This window comes from Urtica dioica, chromosome 3 (genome assembly GCF_054948205.1).
Source record: "Urtica dioica subsp. dioica isolate 48M chromosome 3, U.dioica_male_clone48M_v1_H2, whole genome shotgun sequence".
Taxonomy (NCBI): domain Eukaryota; kingdom Viridiplantae; phylum Streptophyta; class Magnoliopsida; order Rosales; family Urticaceae; genus Urtica; species Urtica dioica.
Window position 1 is genome coordinate 41,345,190 of NC_142758.1, and position 26,526 is coordinate 41,371,715.

Genomic DNA, 26,526 nt, shown 5'->3' on the forward strand with positions numbered 1-26,526 from the left:
AAGTCAATCCTAATATCATGAACAAGGTAGCTAATCACATTCAAGCATTATACATGGAATTAATTTAAACAAAGCAAGATAGAGTGAATAAATACTTCAATTGCATAGTAACGAATCCATAACCATATTCAAAGTTTTTACACCACAACCCTTAAGGGGATTAGTTCATGATGAAATAAAAAATAAATGAAAACGATGAAAAACGAGAATTCATGAATATTGTATACAATATCTCCGCCGCCGCCGTAAGTTCGACGCTAACAATATACAATAATCACATGATCAATATATAAATGTATACAGTATCACATAATCAGTATACTATATACAATAACCAGTATGTGATTAAATATATATATATATATATATATATATATGCTACAGATTAAATTATATATTTATATATGTTAAACGTATACAATATACATTAAGTTTATTGGACAAGGACAATCAATGTGACAAAAGAAGTCATGGACAGATCAAAACCTAAAAGAAACTAGTAAATACACGAAGTAAGGGCAAAAATGACCATTCGCATTTAAAATATGTTGTTTTCGTAATGTAAAACGTTCACTCGTCGTTTTTATAAAAGAAAAAAAAAAAGAAAGAAAAAAACACGCTACTAAATGTAATTTCCATTTTTTCTATTAATGACTTGAAACCAAGGTTTGAAATCTCAGGGTTCCCGCTCGGGAACCTAAAATGGAATAAGACCGACACCGGTTGGTACAGAACCCGTTTTTTCTGTGTAAACCGTCGAGTTCTGGTCGGGAAGTGGACCGGTTCTCGGCTCGCAAATTCCAGCCCGATCTAATTAAAACAAAAAGTTAGCCAAATAAGTCACCGAATGTCTATGAATTGCCAGATAGCCAACCTTTTGTAAATTATTTGTAAATAGTCACTTCAACTTATTTACGGCATTAAAAGAACAACAATACCCAAAAAAATCTTTGTAAATTAGTTTTTTTTTTTTTTTTTTTTTGTCTTTTTGAGTGTCGTAAATAAAGTGAGTTGGCTATTTATGAAAAATTAACAAAATTTTGGCTATTATACAAAACGCTATAAGTCAAATGGTTATGTAGTTAAAAGACCCTAATTAAAATCCAAAAAACCACAAGATTAGGCAAAACTCGACCCAGAAATTGAAAAAAAAAAACATCGGGAAAAGGCTCTGCATTTTCCGTCGCCTAGCTGTTGACTCCTCTCGCCATACCGAGAGTTCTCGCCGATTTCTGTAGTTTTCCAGCTATCTGCAATTGACCGACAATTTTTTTTTTCCCGGTTAATTATACACTTTAGTTCTCGCCGGTTAATTGACATAGGCAATTAACATATATGAGATGTTACATATACATAAATATATATATATATATATATATATATATATATATATATGTATGTATTTGATTTTGTGTCGGTACTCAATAACTTATTTTATGTCGAGACTCAATACTCAATAGAGGAAAACCAAATAATTGTTTTTATTAAAATCTGAAACAATAATTGTGTTTTTATTAAGTAATTTTACACACTAGTACATTTGTGATCAATTAAATTTGATTATGATAATATGTAAACATAATATATTAGATGTTAATAACTTTTATTTTATCTTAACATTATATAAAAAAAATCTCATATATATAAATACATGTTTATAAATATTTGTTCATTAGATACTCACTAGATAAGTCTGATATTTGTCGGTAAAGGTAAGTTCATCGATACAGTTTGCTCTTACTCTTACTGGATACCCCGATAAAATATAGACATCTCTCGGTAACTTTCCAAAATCTAAGTCCCGGTATGAAAACGGTAAGCTGTATTTTGATTCTTGCTTAAACATACTTTGTTTTATAAATAAAGGTCCAAAGAAAATACGACTTTTGTAATTGGGCCCTTAAAAAAAACATGCCTTCCGGGCCCAAATGATTGCTTATAAAAAGCTGCCCTATTAAACTCTCCCGCTATCCAAGACTTGCGTTTGTTCACACTCTCTCTCTCACTCTGATAATTTTCGGATTCTCTTGAATTCGAATTTGAGGTATGGATCAAGCTTTTCTTTATCTATGCCCTCGTTCTTTTCTTTACTCGTAGGTTATTTGCTAGTGTAGTTGACTACAATTAGGTATGGTGCTCTTTAAAACCTGATTTTTTTTTAATGAAGATAAATTTGAATCATTATGCCTTTTTTTTTTTAGCAGTGGAGTGTTTATATGGTAATTATCATCGAATTTGATTCGGAAACCTCTGCAAATCAGAATCTTTTTTACCTGTTATTTTAGTAAAGTTAATATGAAGTGATCAGACTATCTGAATCTGTTTATTATTTGAGTCACTCTGTTTATTATTTGAGCAGCGGGGTTTAGGAGGCTTTAATGCTTCTCTTAGATAATCGCCTTGACTTTTATCCGGAAAAGTCTGCGAATCGGAATCTTTTATCACTTGTTATTCGAAAGAGTTGATATTAATTATTAAGACTTTCTAAATTTGGATAGTATCATCCTCAATAAATGCATACAAATTAATGTAATGACTGCTCTTTTATTATCCCTTTTAAAAAAAAAAAAAAAACTATAGCTGTAGTTTTTTCATCCTAGTTTAATTAAGAATGACATTTTTCTGGTTGTGAACTTTGTGTCGATGCAGAGATGGCTAGCCAAAGCGAGGAGAGACATCTCCCAAGCGCCCAATTTGTGGGTGATTCACTTGTTGAGCGCTACTACCAGACTCTGTGCAAATTTCCCGATAAAGCACACATGTTTTACAATGATTTAAGCATGCTCAGCCGTCCCAGGCCCGATGGAGTCATGACATCCGTGAAGACTATGCAGGTGCGTTCGGTTGAAGATTTTTTTTTTTTTTTTGGCGATTTTCGTAATATGTTTTCAAGTTTCTCTGGGTCTTAAGTGATTATGGAATCGCCATGGCGCTTCAGCTTTGCTCGAAGAATTTGTAATTCGTTTTGAACTGATGTCTGTTTTTTTTTTTTTTTTTTTTTGTGGAAAGTGTTTTCGATGTTATTTACATAATCTTTGGGTGACATTCAAAGCAATTATTTATATATATATATATATATATATATATATATATATATTTTGTTCTTTTGAACAGGGAATTAAGGAGCTGATTGTGTCGTTGAACTTCCAAAACAATCCTCAAATAGAAGTTTCGACGGTTGATTCTCAGTATTCCCATCAGGGCGGAGTGACCGTCTTGGTCACCGGGTTCTGTGTCGAAAAAAACGACAAGAAGAAGTTTGTTCAATCTTTCTTTCTGGCCCCTCAGGCGAGAAATTTCTACGTTGTCTTGAATGACATCTTTCGGTTTGTCGATGACGTGGCGGGTATGTTCACCTATGATACGAACCTTGCTAGTATTAATGGAAATAATAATTGATATTATAAATTCACCTTTCTGCAATTCATTCGTCGTCAGTGTATTCTCGGGCTAATTTCATGTTTGTTTTTTTTAAACTGCAGAGCTGGCCGATAACCCGAACGAAAAGCCCGTTGTAACAGAGGCCGTGGGTTCCACTAACACCGAGAGCCCAGTTGCTCAGCCCATTGTCGCCGAGAAGCCAATTCTCGAGAACGGGCACGTCACAGTTGAAGCCGAGGTCGCGGATTCCACCGAGACCGAGAGCCAAGTTTCTGAGCCTATTGTCACCGAGAAGCCAATTCTCGAGAACGGCCACGTCGCAGTTGAAGCCGAGGTCGCTGATTCCGCCGAGACCAAGAGCCCAGTTTCTGAGCCTATTGTCGCCGAGAAGCCAATTCTCGAGAACGGCCACGTCGCAGTTGAAGCGGAGGTCTCCGATTCCACCGAGAGCGAGAGCCCAGTTTATCAGTCTATTGTCACCGAGAAGCCAATTCTCGAAAACGGGCACATCGCAGTTGAAGCGGAGGTCTCCGATTTCACCGAGACCGAGAGCCCAGAGGACGGCCACAGCAAGGAAAACGGTCACATGGAAGAGAACGGTCTTACCGTTCAGAACGATGCCCAAGTCAACTCCGCCGTTTCCCCTCTCGCGAACTCTGGTCCCCCTCCCAAAATGTCCTTTGCATCAATGGTCAGTTGTCTAAAGCTTCCTGTGTCACCGATGACATTATAAATTCTGAGTCCGAGTACTTGCTTAATTTCGTTGCATCTTTTTGTTTTTTGCTTCTTAGGCGAGTGCTTTGAACGAAAACGCTGCCCCGTTTCAAGTGAGAGCTCGTCCTCCGGCGGCCAAACGCCCCGAGCAGCCTCGTCGTGTCCGAGCCCAAACGGGTCGGAAGCCCAAAGCCGAGCAGCATCGTCTCCGAGCCCCAGCGGCTCCGAAGCCTAAAGCGCCCGTTCTAAGTCTCGCGCCCGTTCTAAGTCTCACTCCCGTTGCCAATGTTGCCCCAAAAAAGAAGGCTGAACCTGCTGGTTTGTTTATCCTTTTTTTTTTAAATTATTTATATATATATATATATATATATATATATATATATATATATATATATATATATATATATATAAAATCAAATGATTAGTTAAAAGGATTTTGTTTATCCTTTTTGCAGCCAAGGCTCATGCCATATTTGTTGGAAATCTTCCAATGACCGTCACCGTTGATGAAGTTGAGAAGCTTTTCGAGGAATTCGGCCCCATCAAGGAGGACGGGATTCAAGTCAAAAGTAGCAAGGTTTGTTTTCTTAAAGAGTAAATACATGGGAAAAAAAATTGTCCTTCAAATTTTTTTTTTTTGGCTGAACAGTTTGCCTGCTTTGTTTTCACAGCTACAACCAGCTTGCTTTGCTTTCGTTGAATTTGAATCTGCTGGTGCAGTGCAAAGCGCTATAGAGGTATTATTTCGATTTGCTCCGACTTGCAAGTTTTCCTTTTTTTTTTTTTCGATTCGCTTATTGCTTAAGGATTTATCTGTATGATTGATGAAACCAGCTCTGGATTTATTTTCCAATGGAAGTTTTAGTCTATTTTTCCTAACATGCTATAATGTCTCACTCAGGCATCGCCGATCGAATTCCGCGGTCACAAATTGTCCATCGAAGAGAGAGGAGGCAAGTATTTATTCAAATAATCTCTCTCCCAATTCTCTCAAACCAAAGAAAGATACTTTTCATCTGTGCCAAGCAATTGTGTGAAAAAAATTGAACTCTTGCAGTGAAAAAAACCTCGCCGGGCAACCACAGCTCAGTCAACGGCGAAGATAACCAAAAGCCCAACTCAGATATAGAAGTCAAAGAAGTGATGCCCCAGAAGCAGAAGTCAAAACGGCCTAAAATGAAACCATTATTATTTTTCTCTTAATTATTGTCATTATTCATTTATTCTTTAGGATATAGACACCTATATTAACATTTAGCTGCCATTTATCAAAACTCAACAAAAAAAAAAAAAAAACTTTTAGACCATCCACGCTCCATCTATATTTTTATCTCTATTTTACATATTTACATAAGTGAACAGTATTTTTTATCTGCACTCTATCTTTATTTTACATCTTCTTCAAATAATATTATAAGTATATCTTCTCCCACTATAATTTTTTATAAGTGAGTTTTTACCCATTATTATTTTTATATATTACAAATTTTACCAACACCATTAATTTTGTTCATTTAGTCCAAATACATAGATATTATTAATAATATATCCGAAAATTAAAAAAAAATTATTCATTAATTGCACAAATATGACAATATATTAATTGACAATATATTATTGCGCCTTTAAATTTTTATTTATGTCTTGATTTTTTTTTTGTCTATGTATTATTGTGACTCAAGTTTTTTAATTATGTAATTTTTAAATGTCTTGATGTTTTTTTAATTGTCTATGTAAAATATTGTGATTTCCATCGTAGTAATTTTATTTTCTTTTTTCAAGTATGAATTGTTTTTTAATTAATAATTTGTAGAATACACTAATTTATAAATAAATACATAATACATATAAGTATTAAATTGTAGTTATAAATTAAATTTTGGGCTAATAATATAATTTTTAAAATTTTTGGGCAAATATAGAGATGGAATAGCATCTCTATATTTGGGGATACACTATTGCATTCATCTCCATAAATGAAGAATGGAGATATATTTGAAGATGCATTGCATCTCTATCTCCATCTCTATCTTCATTATACATATGCATTGTGGATGGTCTTAATGAAATTTGTCACGAATTTAACGAATTTCATGACAATTTTCGCTACGTATTTCGTGACACATCTGTCACGAAATTTTCCAATCTTCTTATAAAGAATTTTTAGAAAAATAGAAAGACACGTTTCCTGCATAGATCTTCATTAATTTTCAATAAGCACTGATAAATAAAAAAAACTAACAATCATTAACACATATTTCTTAGAAGACAACAAGTGGAGTTCTCATATTTGTTCAACAATGACGATACGACAACAAAATCTTTTAAATAACCAAGCCCCAAAGTAAAAATTCCACAAACTGTTCCGCAACACAAACTATAAAAATTAGATCAAATCACCAAAAAAAAAAAACCTTCAATTTAAAAGCTCTTCCTAGTTGTGCTCCTTCTTCGTTTCTCAATCATAGAGGTCGATAGCTCTTCTTAGTTCTTCTTCTTCCTCGACCACTGCACATGATCAGGATGATCGCCACTACTACAACAACGGTGAAAATGGGCCACGGTCTTCCTGGGATTAAGATCGGACCTCTGCAAGTCTGTGACTCTTCGTCGTACTCTACCGCTGGGACGAGGCACGATGAGCCTCCGTCCATTGACTGAGGCGGCTCACTCTTCTCCGCGAAGTTGTACCAATCTAGAACGACGGGAAGGCGTCCATGGCTGAAAAATATACCATTTAGATAAGACTAAAAATTCCACTGTCTTTGACTGAAATCTTGTACTTTGCTCTCTTAATTACTTCACTATTTCCATCTTCGAAACAAAACCAACCTAAGCGATTTAAATTATACAGAGATCGATCGCTAAAAAATAATCTATAAAACATAACCAAAATCTCACACCTCATCTGGCGGAAGCGTCAACTATTCTCTTTGAAATCTCGATGGCGAGCCAGATTGAAAGTGAAAGCTTCGTGATCCAATCGGACTGTCTCGAGGTGGTATATGCGGTGAGAGCGGTGTCATACCCCCGACGGAGCTTGGTACTATCTTGAAGGATATTGAAGTCATGTCTTCGGTGTTAGCTTAGTTTAATATTGTCTTTTATCCCTAGAGTTAGTAACCCGGTTGTTCATAATTTAGCGCGTTTTTCTTTTCGTTTTAGAGATGATGTTAGATGGTCGGAAATGGTGCTTCCGTGCGCTATGCAAGAAGTTATCGTCGATCAACATTCTTGTAATCTCAACATCTAATTAAGGTTTTCCTCCGTTGTTCAAGTGAGAACTTTTATTTATTTTTTTGTGATACTGCCGCGTTTCCTTAAAAAAAATCACATTTCATACGAAAATGTATTGATTATGACATTTTTTTATTGCTCCAATATTGATTATGTCGTCTCATTATCAATTGATTAAGAATAAATTTCACTTTTTCCCCCTGAACTATGACGTCGGTAACAATTTGCCCCTGCTATTCTGATTTGTGTCAACTGTTTACCTTGAACTTGTGTTTTTTATCAGAAGTAATCATTCCGTTAATTTTTGCACCGGTCTGTTAGTCATCACCGGAATAGTCACAGACGACGTCGTTATGCCTCTCCGCCGAGCCAAGGCGTCGAACAACTCGCCTGCGAACTAACTCGACTTGTTCATCCCGATGCACTGAGCGAAGCGAGATCTGGGAATGGCTCCATCGGCGCCAGTGAGGCGATCGAACCTCAGACCAGCCTTCGTTTCCGACATTGTTTATGTCCATGAATTTGAGTCCCATGAGAGCCCTGGCGGCGCCGGACTTGGTCCGATCGAGCCTCTTGGCTTCCCATCTTCTTGAGTACGGCGAGACCTACCTTAGCTTGAACGAGAGCTGCGAGCCCAGCGACGGCCTCTTCTCAGATTTTGCGATGTCCTGAGCATTGACTCTGACAGTGCTCTCTCAAGCAACCGTCTCTCCAAACACAATCACCAGCGATTGTGATAATTAGAAATGTAAACTTAGAAAATAAAACATTAACACAAGGAATAAATTTAAAACAGGAGTAGATCTTCTTATTAATGAAGCAGGGAATCCACAAAAACGGTATGTTCCATAGAAGAAGGCAGATCAATTCGAGTCCAACAACACCTCTGTTAAATAAAAAGATGAACCCTAATTTCATATTTAAATTTGGGGGAAATGGTCCAATCCTGGAGAGATGAAGCATGAAGATAGCTTCATCTTCAGCTGTATGAATGTGTTTTCTTGGTTTTTTTTTTTTTTTGGTTCAGTTAAGGTTTCCATTTTTGGTGGTGAAGGTAAAGGTTTATTTATTAATTTAAGTAAAAAGACATGGACTGAGAGCGCCAAGTCATAGTACAGCACATACATAATCAATCAATGAAGGAAAAATGGAAAAAAAAAGAAAAGAAAAAAAGAGGTGAGAGAGCGCCAAGTCATGGAAGCGGAAGGACACATCACCGGCGGCGTCCCTAACGAGCCCCGGAAGAGGCGCCACCTGGCCGGTGTTGGGGTGGTGTTGTGTCACTTCGGGTTATTATTAATTTTTAATTTTTTATAATGGAAGTACTGTCCACGTCATCAAAAAACTGTCCACGTCATCAAAAAACTAACAGACCAGTGCAAAAATTAACGGAATGATTACTTCTGATAAAAAACACAAGTTCAAGGTAATCAGTTGACACAAATCAGAATAGCAGGGGCAAATTGTTACCGACGTCATAGTTCAGGGGGAAAAGTGAAATTTATTCATTGATTAATCCCTATTTCAGTAATGTCAGCTTTATGAAGCTGACACGTCATGTGTCTTGTAAATGGGAAAACAAACTGGATGGTCCAATCTTCTACTGTTTCAAACAATTTTAGAAGTTAGGCAACACATTTGATAGCCATGCATGTGTTTTAAATTATTTTCTTGTTCCTATTATACTGCATCTTTATTCAAAGCATAAAACTTTACGCTAGTCTTCGACCTTCTTCTATAGAGATGTATGGAATCACAAGGGCATTCAATACAGAAAACGACATCTAGCGATGCCATATACTATTTTAATGACATTCTTTTTTAGTGACATTGATCGCAATATTTGGGCAATTGTGTTCATACAAAAGTTTATGGTTCAAGTTCCGACATGTGTACATAATATCATATTGCAGAACAGAGAGAAGGGAATAAGGACATGAAAGCCAGTTTGGCTATTTTTATCATCCTATATCAAATACTATAACGTTTATGGATACTATTTTGAGCCATATTTGTCAATTTTTTTATTTTTTTATTTTTTTCAATAAGAGCATCGTTTTTATGAAAAAAAATGAGCTATAATACATTCTCATAAAATGTGGAGAATCATTCTTATAACAAGTTAATAATAACATGTGTAAAAATATATAAGAAAAAAAGCTACTCCAACACTGCTAAAATAATATATTTATACTTTGTATAAGATTATCTCCAACTCACTCTATACTAAAGTGGGAAGTGACAAAATGAGGTTGGTTATGCTCAAATCCAACTACATTTCTGATACGAACCACGTCGACAAGTGTGACGAAACCCGGGTTCACATAGTCTCCAAGATCATTTTCTAGAATCAGATTCTTGAGTGTGGAAAACCGCGACCCATAGCTTATAAAGAAGCAAGAACTTTGGTATAAGGAAGAGGCCACAAACGGTAGTGGAAGCCCGTTTGATAAGTCATTGTTGAACACTACGGAAGACTCCGATAAGTTCGAGATGGTTCTTGAAGAAACCAAAAGAGACACACTCTTATTTTCTTTAATTCATCCTTGTATATATTTCATTATCAGCTCATACCACCTTTATATAGGCTTTATACATCATATTACAATATGAAAAAAAAAACCGTAATGACAATAACTACCAATAAAAATAAGAAGAAATTGTATATTTGCCCCCTGATTTATTGTCTTACTGCAAAATGCCCCCTATCTTTTTAAAACTATTTGTTAACCCCTTGTTATATAAAAAAGTAGTAGTTTGGTCCTTTCGTCAAAAAAGATGCCCAATCGTCAGTTAAATAATCACGTGGAACGCACGTGTTCTAGTAAATAAGGGTAAAATCGTTATTTTGTTAGTCGGCTGAGGGAGTGTATTTAATTGTTTGTTTATTCATCTAAGTTAAATAAGTTGAGGTGTAAAAATAAATTAAATAAAGAAAAACAGTAATTAAGTAAAAAAAAAAACGGTCGGATGTAAAAATCCCAAATTGCATCGAGTAAAACCCTAGAACTGAAAAACCAGTAATGGCGAAAGGTAAATCTCCCGGGAAGTCGTCACCGGCGCGAAGGTCTGTGGCATCTTCTCGCTCGAAGTCGAAAGGGAAAGAAAGTGCGAATAAGAAATCGACCGCACTGCCCAAGAAATCGACCGCACTGCCCAAGAAATCACCGGCTCGAAAACCAAAACAGAAGCAAAAATCGCTTGTTCCGACGAAGGAGTCTCCACCGAGTGAGAACGAATGTACAGGTATGAACACTTTTGTGTCTTTTAAGTGTTATTTAAAGTCGATAATATAGTTGGGGACCACAATGCTTTTGTCGAATGGGTCCAGGGTATGAAAAGAAGTTTTTTATTTGTTTTTTTTATGGTTTTAGTGTGTGCGATGGTTTTTTTCCCCTTTTAATATACAGTGGGTCCTTAGTGTCGGTAGATTAAATTTATGCTTAGTCTTGGTTGGTTGGTTGGCTATATTTAATTGGAAGCCGGGTTTGTGTTGTTGTTCTTTTATGTGGTTTTGTTTTTCTATTCATGTACGAGATTTGTTAGTTCTTTGAAGCAGTGATATCCCTTTGCACTAATAACGGCTCTTTGTTCGACTGTCGTTATTTTTTTTTGCAGTTGAAACATTGAACTGCTTTGTCTTGAACGTTCACCATGGAGGTACGCTCTTGTTTGCAACGACTGATCGTGATTGGAGCTATGAAGGTGGAGTTGTAGAGCGCATCGAGAGTGTAGACGTAGATAGGATTTCGATGGTTTGTTTGGACAAGCTATTGACGGTGATGCTTCGATACACTACGGGGCCGCTATACTTCATGAAGTCTACCTTGTGTGACAAACTAGAGTGCATATGCTCTGATGAGTTGCTCTTAGAACTGTTGTCAGAGACTCTCAAAACGAAATGGGAAGTGCACATTTATTGTGATCACCCCGATGGTTCTCACCCAACTGGACCGGCAACGGTGGAGCAGGACGATCAGCAAGTACAATCCGACCACTTTGATGTTCAAGTTGATGCAGTGGACGTGATTCACATGGAGGAGCTGATCCAACTAGAGCAATATCACAATGAAGCTGCTGAGCCACATGAAGCTGCTGAGCCACGTGAAGCTGGTGAGCCACATGATGCTGGTGAGCCACGTGAAGCTGATGAGCCACGTGAAGCTGATGAGCCACGTGAAGCTGCTGAGCCACATGAACTTGAAGAATTTGAAGGCTTTGACGATTTTGAAGATGCCGAGGGTGACGTTGAAGATGCCGAGGGTGACGTTGAAGATGTTGGTTTTGAAGCAAGTGAAGACGACGTAGAAGTTGATGGTGATGCTGTTGACCTTGGCCTGGCGTACATAGGTAAAGGAATGAACGACGTTAGTGATGAAGATGATGACTCGAATGACAGTGACTTCGACATGGATGCGTACATCGGAATTGAAGATTCATCGTCTGAAGATGAGGTCAGACCACCCGGTGAAAGCTCTAGTGGTCCGAGGAATTTCAAAAAGAAACTCCCCAACTTCGTGGAGTTTAAAGAATCTGAATTAAAAAACCCGGTCTTCAAGCTGGGTATGACATTCCAAACCGGCAAGCTCTTCAAGGACGCCATAAGGGAGTACTCAATACGCAGTGGTAAAGCCATTCATTTTAAGAAGAACGACTACAACAGAGTCCGTGCAGAGTGCGAGCATCCGAGCTGCAATTGGACGTGTTTTGCTTCATTGTCGACGCGAACAGGTATGTTCATAGTATGCTTGAGAATAGGCCCGGCTGAAGTGGGCCAATTGCCCAAGGCCCAAAGACTATATAATAATTAATTTTTTTTTATAAGCATTTCTACTTAGAATTATTGCTTTCTCTCAGTAGTAATTATCAAAACAGTAGTAATTATTGCTTTCTCTTAGTAGTAATTATCAAATAAAACAGTAGTAATTAATTAATTATCAAAACAGTAGTAATTATTGCTTTCTCTTAGTAGTAATTATCAAATAAAACAGTAGTAATTAATTAATTATTTATGTCACAAATAAAAAAGTAGTATAAGCTGCTATATTAATGTTTTCTATTTGGATTTGGATTTGAAGAATGTTAGTTAGTTAGTCGCTGACCTGCTATTGGTTAAAACAGGTTTTTTCCAAATCAAGACGTACATGAGTGAACATACATGCCCACGGGTTAATGTGAACAGGTTTGCGACATCAAAATGGATGTCACGTACGTACATGCAACAATTCAAAGACTGCGATTCATGGTCAGCAAGGGATGTGATGAACCAACTGCAGAGAGACTTTTTAGTTGAGTGTAGTCGGGATAAAGCGTACCGGGCAAAAAAGCTTGCTCTGATGGAAATTGAAGGGAGCTACAAACAGCAATATGCCAAGCTATGGGACTACGGGGCAGAGTTAGTGGCTACAAATCCCGGTTCAACTGTCAAGTTTCAGACTGAAAATGGTGAGAACGATATCCCGGTTTTTAAAAGGATGTACGTGTGTTTCAAAGGCTGCAAAGAAGGATTTAAATATTGTAGGCCTGTTATTGGGGTTTATGGCTGCCACATAAAGGGTCATCATACCGGTCAACTATTGACGGCCATCGGAATTGATGCAAACAACGGCATGTTTCCGATCGCGTATGCTGTTGTCGAGTCTGAATGCAAATCTTCTTGGGCCTGGTTCTTGGACTTTCTCAAAGATGACTTGAACATTGTGAATGGCCACCAATGGACATTTATATCTGATAAGCAAAAAGGGCTACAAGAAGCTTTATCAGGGATGTGGGAAGAAGGCTCTGTTCAAGCGGAGAACAGACATTGTGCACGGCATTTGCAGAAAAACTTCACAAAGGTAATTTTCTTAGATATGTGATTTGAACGTGAACTTAGAACCAGTGAATTTTCTATTTGTATTTGAATATACTGACTGATTCTATTGCATCCTAGGTACATAAAGGGTTGTTTATGAAAACAAAGATGATGCACGCGGCGTTGTCGTATTCCACGGCTCGTTTCGAAGCCGAAATGGGTTTAATCAAAGACGAGGAACCTGAGGCCTTTGAGTGGCTTATGAGCAAAGGAATTGACCACTGGGCTAGAAGTCGTTTCAGAACCGGTCCTAAGTGCGAGATCTCACTCAACAACTTGTGTAAGAGTTTCAACGGCACGCTAGCAATTCTGTTGGCTAGAGAGAAGCCAATACTCTCTATGCTTGAGCGCATTAGAATGTATATACTTCGCAGGTTCACCAAGCAACGACTTGCCGGTGAGAAGTGGAAGTCAGAGGTTGGACCACGCATTTTCAAGGTTATTGAAGCCAACAAGGTACTAAGTGCAGAAAATATTGCGCATTGGGCGGGTGATTTGGATTATCAAGTGTCTAACATGTATGGAAGCATGTATAAAGTGGATCTTGGTCACCAAACATGCTCGTGTGGACGCTGGGATTTGTCTGGTACACTAATGCTGTAAACCCGGTCTTCCATTTATATTCCTACTATTTCCTTATCAAGCTTAACGATTGAATTTGTTGCAGGTATACCATGCTCACACGCCATTAGCTGCATATGGCAAAGGCATGAAGAACCATTGAATTATGTCTCCCATTGGTACAAAAAGGAGTGTTACCGAGAGACATACAAGCACAAGATTTTTCCAATCAATCCTCCAGAACAGTGGCCCAAAACAACATCCACACCCATGGAGATGCCAGAAGACAGGGTCAAACCAGGTAGACCCAAAAAATTAAGGAGGGTTGAGCACGATGAGGTTATTCCTCCCGGTGGAACGAAGATGAGAAGACGCTACGTCGCAACAGCATGCTCAAAATGTGGCAAAGACGGTCACAACGCACGTACGTGTTTCAGACGCCAGCAAGAGGAACAGGTACATTCAATACTCTGATATTGAGTTACAAAGATTGACTGCTACTTACTACCCACATTGTAAATGCAAAATAGAGACAAGCGCGGACCTCACAACCATCACAACCGACACAACCAACACGGAGTCGAGGCAGAAGAAACAATGATGACGGACCTCCACTACCATCTCAGCCGACACAACCAACACGGAGTCGAGGCAGAAGAAACAATGATGACGGACCTCCACTACCATCTCAGCCGACACAACCAACACCCAGTCAACCAAGTCAAAGGATTGGCATCAGGGTAAGCAAATTAGGACCATTTCATTTCACCTCGATTTTATATGGTCAAATATGTATTTGGTGGCAAATTCTTCTTCCTCATTGTTTTTGGAGATTTCAGATGAGCCCTCGACTTAGGAATCTCAGGACGGTCAACACCAACAATGAAGTTCAACGCGGGCGTAAAAGATTGTTCACCGAGTAATTTGTAGTGTTTATGAATATGTAAAGCCCTAACCCACTTTTGGAACATTTTAGAACCGTGTAAAATAGCTTTGTAAAGCTAAGTAAGGGTTCATATTTTGGAACATTGGAATTCATCCTTAATTTACCTAGTTGTTTCAGTTTGATGTATGTAAAAGCTGTAAAATGCTTCAAATCCACTCTTTTGTGACATTGAAACATTGTGATCCACTTTTTTGTGACATTACAAGTTATGTCTTTTTCTATATGTTATTTCATTTTATCTCTTTTTTTATGTGATGTTACTCTTATTAAATCCACTCAATTTAATTAGAACACTGAGTGGATACTTGCATACATATATCAAAATACATATATATCTCTTTTTCTAAATGAACACATATTCAAAATACATCTGCCATAGAATACTTGCATACATATATCATTACACTGTAATTTACATAACGTACCTAGTAAAAAACAGACCACATTTTACTTGTCATATTACTTGAATAACAACAGACACAAAATCAATACAATTACACATAACAAGAACTTGATTTGAAAAGCTTCACTAGCTAATCCGACCAAATTCTCTCTAGTATGAACGAAGGTAGTTGGACTCTCAGCTTCTGATTCCCCATTTTCGTTCATTTTGTTCATCATTTCTGTAATTGTATCTGTCGATAGGGTACAACTAGGAGGGTCAATCCATCTAAAATATCCGCAACCTGGGTCATTTTTATGCTGAGAAACCAAACAATTCCCCCACAATCAAACACACAAATTATCCACGTTACCCAAACACACAAATTTAAGAAGAAAAAAAAAACAACACTAACCTTATACAGAGCACAACCAAAAAAACGTCTTGTTGGGTTACGACCTGTCCTTGACGTCCTCTCCACAGTCTTCAATTCGCACGAACACGTCGGCGGCTCGCGCGTGGATGTTTCGCCAACAACGACGTCGGATTTCTTGCGATTAGACGTGCTATGGCTTCTCTCCATACCGACGACACCTAAATTAGACGTGCAGAAGTTATGAATTTGAATTTTAATCGGAGACGCTAACCCTAGCTCAATCGATTTGGGGGTTCTCTTCGAATGGAATAAAAATGAGAACTGAAAATAAAATGAAAATCAAAGCAATTTACTTGAAGGACATTCTCGTAAATTCATTTACCTCTTGTACCATGTGACTACCACGTCACCATTTAACTGACGGAGTGGGCTTATAATACACGGAAGGCCCATCAATTTTGTCGATCGTGATATTGAGGTCCAATAACCTCGATTTTATATCATAAGTCATCTTCTGTCAGTGAGGCAATAAATCAGGGGGCAAATATACAATTTCTTCTAAAAATAATTTAAAACAACAACATTTATTCCTGATCATGGTTACTAAAATGGACGTAACTTCTTCCTTAAAGCTTTGTTCTAAAACTCCTACCATTAAAATATAGACTTCAAGAGCTTTAATTTGATATATTATAAACTCTATTTAATAACTTTTTTCTCCTTCAAATGACGCATTAATGTTTGCTGATCAGTTTTCTATGTTTTGAATTTGGCTTCTCTTGTTTCTTCATTCCTTGGATCCTATCATATTTTTTTTGTTCTTTTTTTTAGTTTATAATTTCAATTGATCAACAAGAACTTGATTGAGACTTAATGGTACAAATGTAACAGGTTGCTCTTCAAGAGTAAAAGAGTACTGATTGGTGAAACCATCATGTGAGACTTTCCTATCAAATTGTCATGGCCTCCCCATAAGCACATGATAAGCTTGCATACCGCATCACAAAGCACATGATCTTCATACTTGCCAATCGAAAATGCCACAATAACTTGCTTTGTCACCTTGATGTTTCCACTATCATTAAGCCATTGAAGACGGTAGGGTCATGGATGCTTCAAGATAGGCAGTGCCAATTTCTCCACAAGATCAATGCTCGCGACATTAGTGTAATTTCCTACATCAATAATCAAACTACACACCTTCTGGTTCACGAAGCATCGAGTATGAAACAAGTTCTCGTGCTGATTATTTTCTTCTTTCTTCACTTGCGCACTAAGAGCTTTCCTCGTGACTAATAATTCTCCATCGACTGGGTATTCACCATCGCTGCAATCCTTAAGCGGTGGCATGTCCTCATCACTTCATCTTCCTCATCCTCCAAATCAAGCTGCTCTTGTGCGTTTATCACCATAATCCTCTTGTTTGAGCACTCGCTAGCTATATTGTTGGTGATTAATGCACCTTAAATAACCAATTAAATGAGGAAAAGAATAATTACGCTAACAAGAGCTAATTATTAACATGGTTATTAAACAAGATCTAGATTACTTAATTAAATAATCATAAGAAACTTCATCAAGCAACCATATCAGATAAAAGACGAGTTTAAGAAAACTTACAGTTTTTGGCTCACAAACCGAAAGCTTTCACAATCCGTCTTCGTTTTGAACGTACAAGCCTCCACACAATCAGATCTGAAACTCCTCCTTCAAGGACTCGATTTATGACACCAAAGTCTTCCGAAACGTAATCTTCGAGGAAGATAAGACAAAAGAGTGGGCTTCGTTATATCTCACTAGATCTGGAAAACGAGGTGTTTCCGATCTTTTTCTCTTATTTCTAATAATGAAATTGAAGCAATTCCGAGGGGAAGGAGTAGAGGAATTAGGTCGGCACACTCAAGGGAGAGAGGCCACGAAATTCCTTTGCAATTAGGTTAAATTTTGATTCACATCAGCCCTCTATTTATAGCAGTTTAAAATGTATCTTTATAGAATATTCCAGAATATTCTAAAATATATTATTTCCTTTTATTGTGTTCACATTAGTGGGTTAAATCTCAACCCTTGGATCTCAACAAGTGAATCCTATTTTTCCTCTCATCCATCAGATCAATATCTAGGATTTTATTTTATATAACAGTATAAAAAAATATTTTCTGTTGAGAAAATCTAGGAAATTATATTCTCCTAGATATTCTCTTAAATATCCTCCTAATATTTAGCCTAAATATTAGGAGAGAATATAGGAAAATATATCTCCTATTTATTCTCCTATATTTTAGGAACAGAAAAACAGAAAAAAAAATACTGGTTACCACACCGGTGCAAAAAACGTCCAACACCGTAGGGGGGTAGGCGATTTTTTTTTCAAGGCCCAATAGATTTAAGCCCATTAAACACTTATTTACTTGTCCAACAATAAATAATAAGTTTATTTACTTGATCTAACAATAAATAAACAGCTTTACTATAAATATTTATTTAATTCCCAAAATATTATTTTTGGAATTTAATGTTGTCAATCACTATTACAGCAAGTGAGATTATAATAATAATACATACTATTATATTAACGTTCTTATCCGCCTTTATCGAAGCCGAATCGGGGATGATGGACCTAGTAGTAGAAGCTTAACAAATCCGATCAAAAAGTAGAAAAAAGTCATTTCTCTTTTTCGATCGATTCGTCTAATCTTAGTCAATACTCCACCGTTTAAGCTACGACTGAACTCTCCTTTAATACTAGAATTATATTTACTCATCGTAACGAGTGTCCACTGATTTAGTCAGTACATGATCATGACCCTCCAAGTTCTGCCCGTATCGAGATAGGTCAATTTGTTCCGTTATACCTTTCTCGTTAAGCCCTAAGCATCGTTGCTTCCCCAGCGAAAGATTCAACCGAACGTAAGCCAACTTCGGAAGTGTGCACAATCAATCGGTTCTGGAATCAACCCTTAGGTGAGAGAACATTAACTTTCTTTCAGGAAGGCTGGATTCTTTATCTGTAAACTACTTTCTTCTACAATCATGTCCCGAGTTCCAAAAACATTCATTTATTCAACCTTCATTGGCCTATAATGTGATGAATCAAAGAACCTGGTAACACGACCTAGAAGTCCATGATCACTTCAGGATTAAGATCAAGCATCACTGTGACCATCATTTGTGACCCTGGCTAGTGTGTCGTAATGGTTCTTAAACGACACATTTACAGGCAAGGTCTGTACGGGTCGTACACTTACCACAAGTGCAGAATGCTCCCATTAAGTGATCAACCTTCACTTGTGTTCCACATATATAACTTTAGATAAGGCTTTCCAGGCACATATCAGTCATCAACCAAGTTTTAGTTCACCGTCCGATCTCGGAAGTCCAGCATGCGATTCCATCGGAGACTATGGATGATAGTTGTTATTGATTATGAATGTTATCAGACATCAACCCACCAATCATATGATGCTAATAAAGTAACTTCTTATCTTATTTAGTAATCATCATCTTTTAGTGGGCAAAATTCCTAACAATCTTCCACTTTGACCAGAGAAGATAAGTTACCATGAGCCAATTTGTTCGTAGCCATCGTAAAGATAGTTTTAGAAGTTTTGACCCAGGATTGAGATTCCCATGGATTCTCAATTTTATCATACTCCACAAGTTATGTCGATTCGACTTATATCCCAAGTATATATTCATGGTCCATGCTAACATGCAAGTATTCTCGACTTACCTCTTAAGCTCAAGTCATTTTGTTCTTAGTAAATCAATTTACTTTAGAAATTCTAACACTTTGCATGTTTCAGACTATACACCAGACTTCATATCTAAAGATATGAAGTTACTCTATTCGTTGGTGTACATCTGTTGGTGCCTTCAACAATTTGCACCGTTGCATGCTCAGATCTCATCACCACTAACCATAGTGTGATTAAATATGTTTCAATAAGAACTTTATTGACTTCTTCCATTACTTAGTTATTTATTGTGTATCCTTGTTAGTCAAGTCATATTCTGTTGGAATTGATCTAGGGTTTAAGAAAAAGATTAAACGCTTCGGGAAGCGGCGGAATTTTAAAAATTTCTTTTCAAGTAAAAACAGTTTTTACTAACCTAGACAAAGAAGCAAGTACATGTAATTAAAAATCAATATGAGCTAAGAGTTTACTAACCTTTCTTGAAGCTTGAACTTTGAAGAAGCTTTTGGAAAGTTTGCAACGCTCGTCTACCCTCGCAGCACGTCTCTCTTCCTTTCCTCGGCACCTCGAGCAACCACGAAAGTTTCTATCACTAAATCACTCGAAATAAAGGAATTAGTGAGTGGGCACTTTTAAACACTACGACTTAAGAACAAGCCTTGAAGTCGCAGAGCTAAACACTAGGTCGAGTGAGGACCTAGGTGCCAAGACAAGAATAATCGAAAATGAACTAGAGAGAGAAAGAGAGGAGTTTCGGCCACCACAAGGTCTAGAGAGAGAAGCTCTCAATCTCTAACTTATGTGGAATGAGAAAAATGAGAAGAATGAGGCTCCTATTTATAGGAGAGGTCTCACCTTCAATAAGGTAGTTTCCTCTTCTATAGAATATCACATATTCATGAGCCAATTTCCTCTTTTTCTCTATGATGCACTCGGCCAAGGTGGGCTTCATTAAGCCTTGGATTTGTTTCCTTTTTTGTTCCTTGCCTTGCTTCTTTCTCAACTTGGGCGCCTACCTCTTATTTCCCTTAGAGGAAATTTGTTTCCTCTTTTTCTTTTGGCAAGTATCTTCATACATTTATGCACAAAATATTCTCTCTATCTCTTGGGTATGTTGGGCGCCTATAGCCTTCTAGAAAAGGCTTCTAGAAGCTTTTCCATTTGTTCATGACAACATGAAAAAGGCCCATTAAGAATTTTCAATAAAATTCTTATGAAATGAAATTAATTCACGAGGCCCAATGATCAAGTCATGGCCGAGTGACATTAAGTCATCAAATGAACTTGTCAAAAAATTTATTGACATTCATTTCATCTTTTGTCTCAAAAGACAAAAATACCCTTTTGACTATTTTCGTTCTCGTTTTGACTTAGCTTCCAGTTTAACTATTCCTATCGATGTGATTCGTGACAGTGACCTCATGGACCCAAATGAACAAAGCTTGAGCTAAACACTTGGACTCAAAAGTTCACAAACCTTTTCCAAGTTTAGCTTAATGTCAACTGACTCCACTAAAGAGCTGACACTGAAAATCTCTCGGTTCAAATGAATTTATTTTCTACTCAAGAATTCACCTAATTATAATGAGCGGATCCACTGAATATTATCTATGTTTACCCTTCATGAATTTCATCAGCTAGTCGGGATTTACTAAATTACCATTTTACCCTTCTAGCTGTTATTTCCTCAACTCCTTTGTCGCTTGTGAATAAGTTAGAAACAATGTATTGACGAGGAGCTAACAAGACACATTGTTTCATCCAAAAGAGTCAGGACTCAATTTGGACACTGGCCAGTTCATTTATTCACACTCCAAGGAACAAAGCATGAGGTGACATACATTGCATTTTAGCAATCTTGTACATGAATTCCATATCTATGAGAACTTCACAAAGTTGCTCATGACATTCTCACAACTTAGTACTTCACCAATAGGCCCTGTTCGGAATCACATAGTGAGTCCGAACTCTGACTTTCTCAAATGAGAATACTAAGGTGTGAAATGACATGTCTCATTTCAGGATTAAGGTAAGCATGATGCAATTCATACATAGTGACTTCGAGACATAAGAGGTAAATGGTTTGTTCTTATCTTGTCTCTAGAAGTGCACTGGTCAATTCAGTACCTTCGGAAGATACCTAGAAGAACTATAGAGTCTCCAACTCTCAATGCCTCATAACCAGACATCATAGATTCTTCTAACAATCGTACTGAGGTCAATAGTCCTTTGACCCTAAGATTGCGAATATATCGTTTTAAGCAAACTACGAAGAGTTTGTTCATGCAAATCTACATTTGTCTCTTCGTAAGTTGTTAAGTTTGTTTATGGACTAAAGACTATTGTTTTATCATAAAGCTTCAGACAAGGAAGATTGAATGAACGTTTCAACTTTTTATTAATGAATAAGCAATTACAAGCAAGAGTCTTCGTAAGACTATATTGCATCAAATGTACACAAATAGACACTACTACTCTTCTTGTGGGCACCATTGACAACATATTCAATATACATGACTTTAAGGATTTACAATTAAATAATTAAGTATCTCACTATTTCCAGAATATTACAGTGTTTTAAAATACTCGTTAGTATTCTCGGAAATTTGACGTTGTCAAAAGGGCTAATTTATAGTCTACTTATTGAAAATGTCCTTAGCCTCAACTTTGAGCTCATACTTTATCACAATAAGTATGTTTGAGACATTTATGGAACGAGCTTGTCGTTTCTAAACCTCAAGTTTCAGAAATTGTTTTAGCTCTGTCAATCGTGTCATCATTAAGTCTATTACACAAAGGTAATAACTTTCTCAATAACACGTGTAATAATAACACATATCGATCATTCCAAGAATATCGATTATAACAAGAATCGAAGAGTCATCATGATTATTTGTTCATTTTTAAAGATCTACCTTTTAATAAAAGGTAGAGTAGTATCTAACTACTTAGATCCAAAGTCAACAGAACATGTTCCTCAAATGACAGTTTATCTTATTTTAAATAAGATCTCAAATGAACTGGTTCGTGGTATCAGAGAGAAGAGCAACATCATTGCCGATGTCTCTTCTCAAGGGCTCAATCCCTTAATACCAACCCGCTTGTTCAAACACATTCATTGTTCAATTTATAGATCTCTCAAATCCTTCAAGCTAATAGCTTGATAGGTTGATCTACTAAATAAGGGTTTATTGACTTAAAACAAGTTAGCTTGATCTTCATTATTAAAGATCAATAATTTCATTTAATGAAAGATTCTGTTGATGATTAAAGACAAGGATCCATTAATGGATGCTTTCTACTTAATGGCAAGTAATGCATACTTCCATTTATTGTACGATTTAATAGCTTACTAGACTCATTTAAGAATCTCATCATAAATGATGCATAAAATCCTATGAAGGATTAAACTATTTTAAATTCGTTCAATAGCGGCAAAATTCTAATTAAAGATGCTCCCACTTATTAATTGATTATTTATGATAAGTCAATAATTAATTACACTTCCATTCATATTATTGTCATGATAGCAATATTAATCCATATCAAAGGATTCCATCATAAATGATGGTAACAGTCCTGTGAAGGACATTGCTTTCATTATATTGTTCAATAATGGTGAGATTCTTATAAAGATGCTCCCATTTAATTCAATGAACAGTCATGACTAGAATCCTTTAAAGGATGCTCTCATTCAATAATATGATTCTAGTGACTAGGATCCAATAAAGGATGATCTCACTTAATCAATTCTAGTGACTAGGTTCCATTCAAGGAAGCTCCCACTTAGTTATTGAACTAGAGTGTCTAGGTTCTTATAAAAATCCTCCCACTCAATCAATGTATCATCAACACTAACTTTAAATTTGTGTTATCTTATTATCTCTTAATCACACAAATCATTTGTCGATATGAGATAATTATTTAGCCACTACTAGAGTTCTAAATAGTTCTTATTATTTCATAAAACATATTTATAATAGCAATTTTAATAAGGGTTATTAAGTTAAATAGCCACACGGTTATAGTGAATTGGGATATAGCTCACCTTTCGTTAATTTCTTGTAAATAACCAAGTTAACTTATTAACAGATTAGTAAAAGACTTATTTAATCCAGCCAAACATGTAAAAATGGTAGTTAATAGGCTGTCACGTATGCAAGTTGGCTATTTACAAAGTATTTACCAAAGATTTGCTAATTTACAATTCATATAGTTTAGGTGGCTTACGTAGCCAATTTTTTCTTTTAATAAAGTAATAAAATCTAATTAAAATTCTAACAGAGATTATTAACTCGGATAATATAATATTGCGTACCTATATAGTTAATGAACGGAAACACGGTCCTTCATATTCTATATTTAATTAAGGCTTAAGCATTTATGCATATTCAAATATCATAAAGGCAATGTAAGGCAATTCATATATGAGTAGAGAAATATTTGATGACACATTCATATGTTCATAAATAATGTAATAAAACATAAAGAAATAAAATATTCATCCTAATGGGAATAGTCATAAAAGACTACAGTCCAGAAAACCTGGGATTATTTATGACACAACTCTTATATTAAAAAATAAATCCAAAAATGAAAGTAATAAAACTAGCGGGAAATTTTAGATCTTGAGCTGGAGCATGAGCTTCTCAATAATTCGGGCTTGAATCCGACATTGCTCAGCAAGCTCACCAACACCATCGTGTTCCGCTAGATCTATTCTGCAACAAGAATAGAAGTATGCTCATGAATAATTATCCTAAAAAACAATTTTAGGATATCATGAATTTTTCGCTACATTACCAGCATTCTTCTTGTTCTTTTCAAGCTCGGCTATGTACAAATGACAGTTCCTCTTCCAATGGCCTTCAGTGTTACACTGGTGGCATTTGCCCACCATTTCACGCTTCTTCTCTTTTCCTTTTCCACTTCTCTTGAAGTTTCTCCTCCTTGTTAGCGGGAGCTTTCCCCTTCGAAGTACTAGGATGTATCTTTGATGACCCAGCTCCAGAAGACATGTTCTTCTTGGATTTTAACAAAGAACTTTTGTCAGCATACAGAGCTGACCATTTGTTCTTTCCTTGACGAGTGATAGACTCGAAAGTCTGTAGCTCATTCAATAGCTGAGGCAGTCCATACGTCAACTTATTCATGATACAGCTCGACGTGAACTATATGAAATCACTCGAAAGGGAATTCAGGATAATTCCCACCTGAGTGACCTCATCCATCAAAGCCCCATAGAGTTCAGCTTCTGTGAAGTAATTAGTCATTTTCATGACATGATCCCTCATAGGAGTTCCTGCAAACATTTTCTGCAGTGAGTCAATGATCTCCACAGCAGTCTCCTTACCTTCCAAATTTGTTCGCAACGCATCAGATATGCTTGCGAGCATGTAGGCTATGGCTTTGTTGTTGGCCACAGTCCACCTGTCAAAATCATCCTTCTATGTGCGGGATGAATTTGATGTCGGAAAAGGAAGTCTCTCTTCAGTGAGGATAAAGCGAATGCTTTCACTCACCAGCACAATATTCAGGTTATACTTCCATTTTGGGAAGTTCTCACTAGTCAGGACTTCTTTCGACAACAGGGCCATAATAGAATTCGACATGATTACTAAAATATAAAAGCATATATATATATATATATATATATATATATATATATATATATATATATATTAACAATATGAAAAGAAACAAGCTATCAATAAGATTTAGGAAAATAAAAACATAATGCAACCAAGCACGGGATAAAATACTAAAGAAAAGAATCCAGTTTTTATATTTCACGGTAATCCACCAATAGCCACAGTCTGTCCCACTATGGTGGCGTAACGGAGTGCACCTAGTGAAAATCGAGAACCATCTCAAATTAGTGAACAATCGTGGTTCATGACACTTCATATTTATGTTCACTAACTATCAAATAATTAGAAATCTTTGACCACATGAGCAACCATCGGTTGGATTCACGCATGAGTCAACCCAACATTTCAGCAGAAAGAGTATCACCCGAATGCACTGACTTAGCCAGTACACGCAGAACTCAACTCCCCGACCTATCGCTAGAGACACAACCTTGTTATTGGAATCAGAAATGCCTGTCCTTAGGAGCAGATCACCATGTCTAAAAGACCGTCGATCAAGCAGGGATCTTTCATCCTTACGGTGTTATGGCAATGTTGGAGGTCTACGACTCAATATAATTTCAGTATTATTTTTATTTTATCTCCTAGCATTAACTTTAATCTATGTGATCCACTCGAATTATCTAATCATATTAAAAACTCGAGTGTTTCTAAACTACCCTTAAAAACAATTAAGTTTCGATATTTCTTAGTGATTAGGAGTATCGTGACATCTAGTCTTGATTATCCTAATAGCATTCTTTCACAGAAAAAGCTTCCAGCGAGGAAGGAAGACACCCCAAGCTTAGCCTCTTATCGGCTTGGTGACAAAGCTTCTCCGATCCGTTCAACTCAATTATTAAAAATTATCCTAATCACATTAGATAAGGTACATATAATAAATGAAAGTCCATGATAACACACAAAACAATTTTTCAGGATATATCATACATGGCAAAGCAATTAATTAAACAAGCATGACAAAGCATATATAGTTTTGATTCGGATTGATCGTATCCTAATTGATTCTTATAAATCTAACTTGATGAACTCAATCACATTAGTTCATGGATTCTTGTTGAGCACATTCTATCTCAAGTGAAAAATAAATCAATGTCAAAGATTACTTATTTTTCTATAGTTGTCAAAAAATAATTTGATGATTAAGGCCCTATACAATTTGCCTTTGAAAAAATAAATCGATGTCCTTGATAATTTATTATTCATGTTTTAAATAAATTATTAGGGCCTAGCCCATATAATTAATTTAAATAAAACATCAAAAAATTAATTTTTTTTAATAAAAATCGGTTTGAGCCTTTTGGGCCCAACCGGGCTAACGGGCTTTGACCCGGTCGAATCCTTGAGCCCACTTGTCAAGTTAGGGCTCAACAAGTTAGCTCGAATCAAGAGCCAAGGGGGCAAAAAAACCGAGACTCTTATCTAAGGGGTAGGCGGAATTTTGTGACAAGGATGCCACAAAATTCATCTTCTTCGTCAAAGGTGGATCTCTGGAACTCCGATGGGGCTGTGCTTCAGACCGTCATCTCATCTCACAGTGGGTAGTCAGCCCTCCGAATTACAGGTAAAATTACAAAAATCCTATACCCTTTGAATTTCGGATTTAACAACAATTCTAGAAAAGCGAGAATAAAAAAACTACGATCAACCACGAATCACAATTCACATATCATATCCTACTGAATTGAATGAATAACATATCATAATATAAATTCATAAAAACCAT

The 26,526-nt window shown here is 36.6% G+C and overlaps 1 protein-coding gene across 1 annotated transcript; it reads left to right on the plus strand.

Annotated features, from left to right (window-relative positions):
• The first annotated feature begins 1,969 nt into the window (after positions 1-1,969).
• LOC149402825 (Nuclear transport factor 2 (NTF2) family protein with RNA binding (RRM-RBD-RNP motifs) domain-containing protein) lies at positions 1,970-5,521 on the plus strand. Its single transcript, XM_089609737.1, has 9 exons — positions 1,970-2,044; positions 2,650-2,834; positions 3,115-3,346; positions 3,483-4,072; positions 4,173-4,413; positions 4,551-4,672; positions 4,767-4,832; positions 4,997-5,048; positions 5,153-5,521. Exons 2-9 carry the CDS (start codon positions 2,652-2,654, stop codon positions 5,296-5,298), a joined length of 1,632 nt encoding a protein of 543 aa, XP_089465863.1. The 5' UTR covers positions 1,970-2,044; positions 2,650-2,651; the 3' UTR covers positions 5,299-5,521.
• Positions 5,522-26,526: the final 21,005 nt, after the last annotated feature.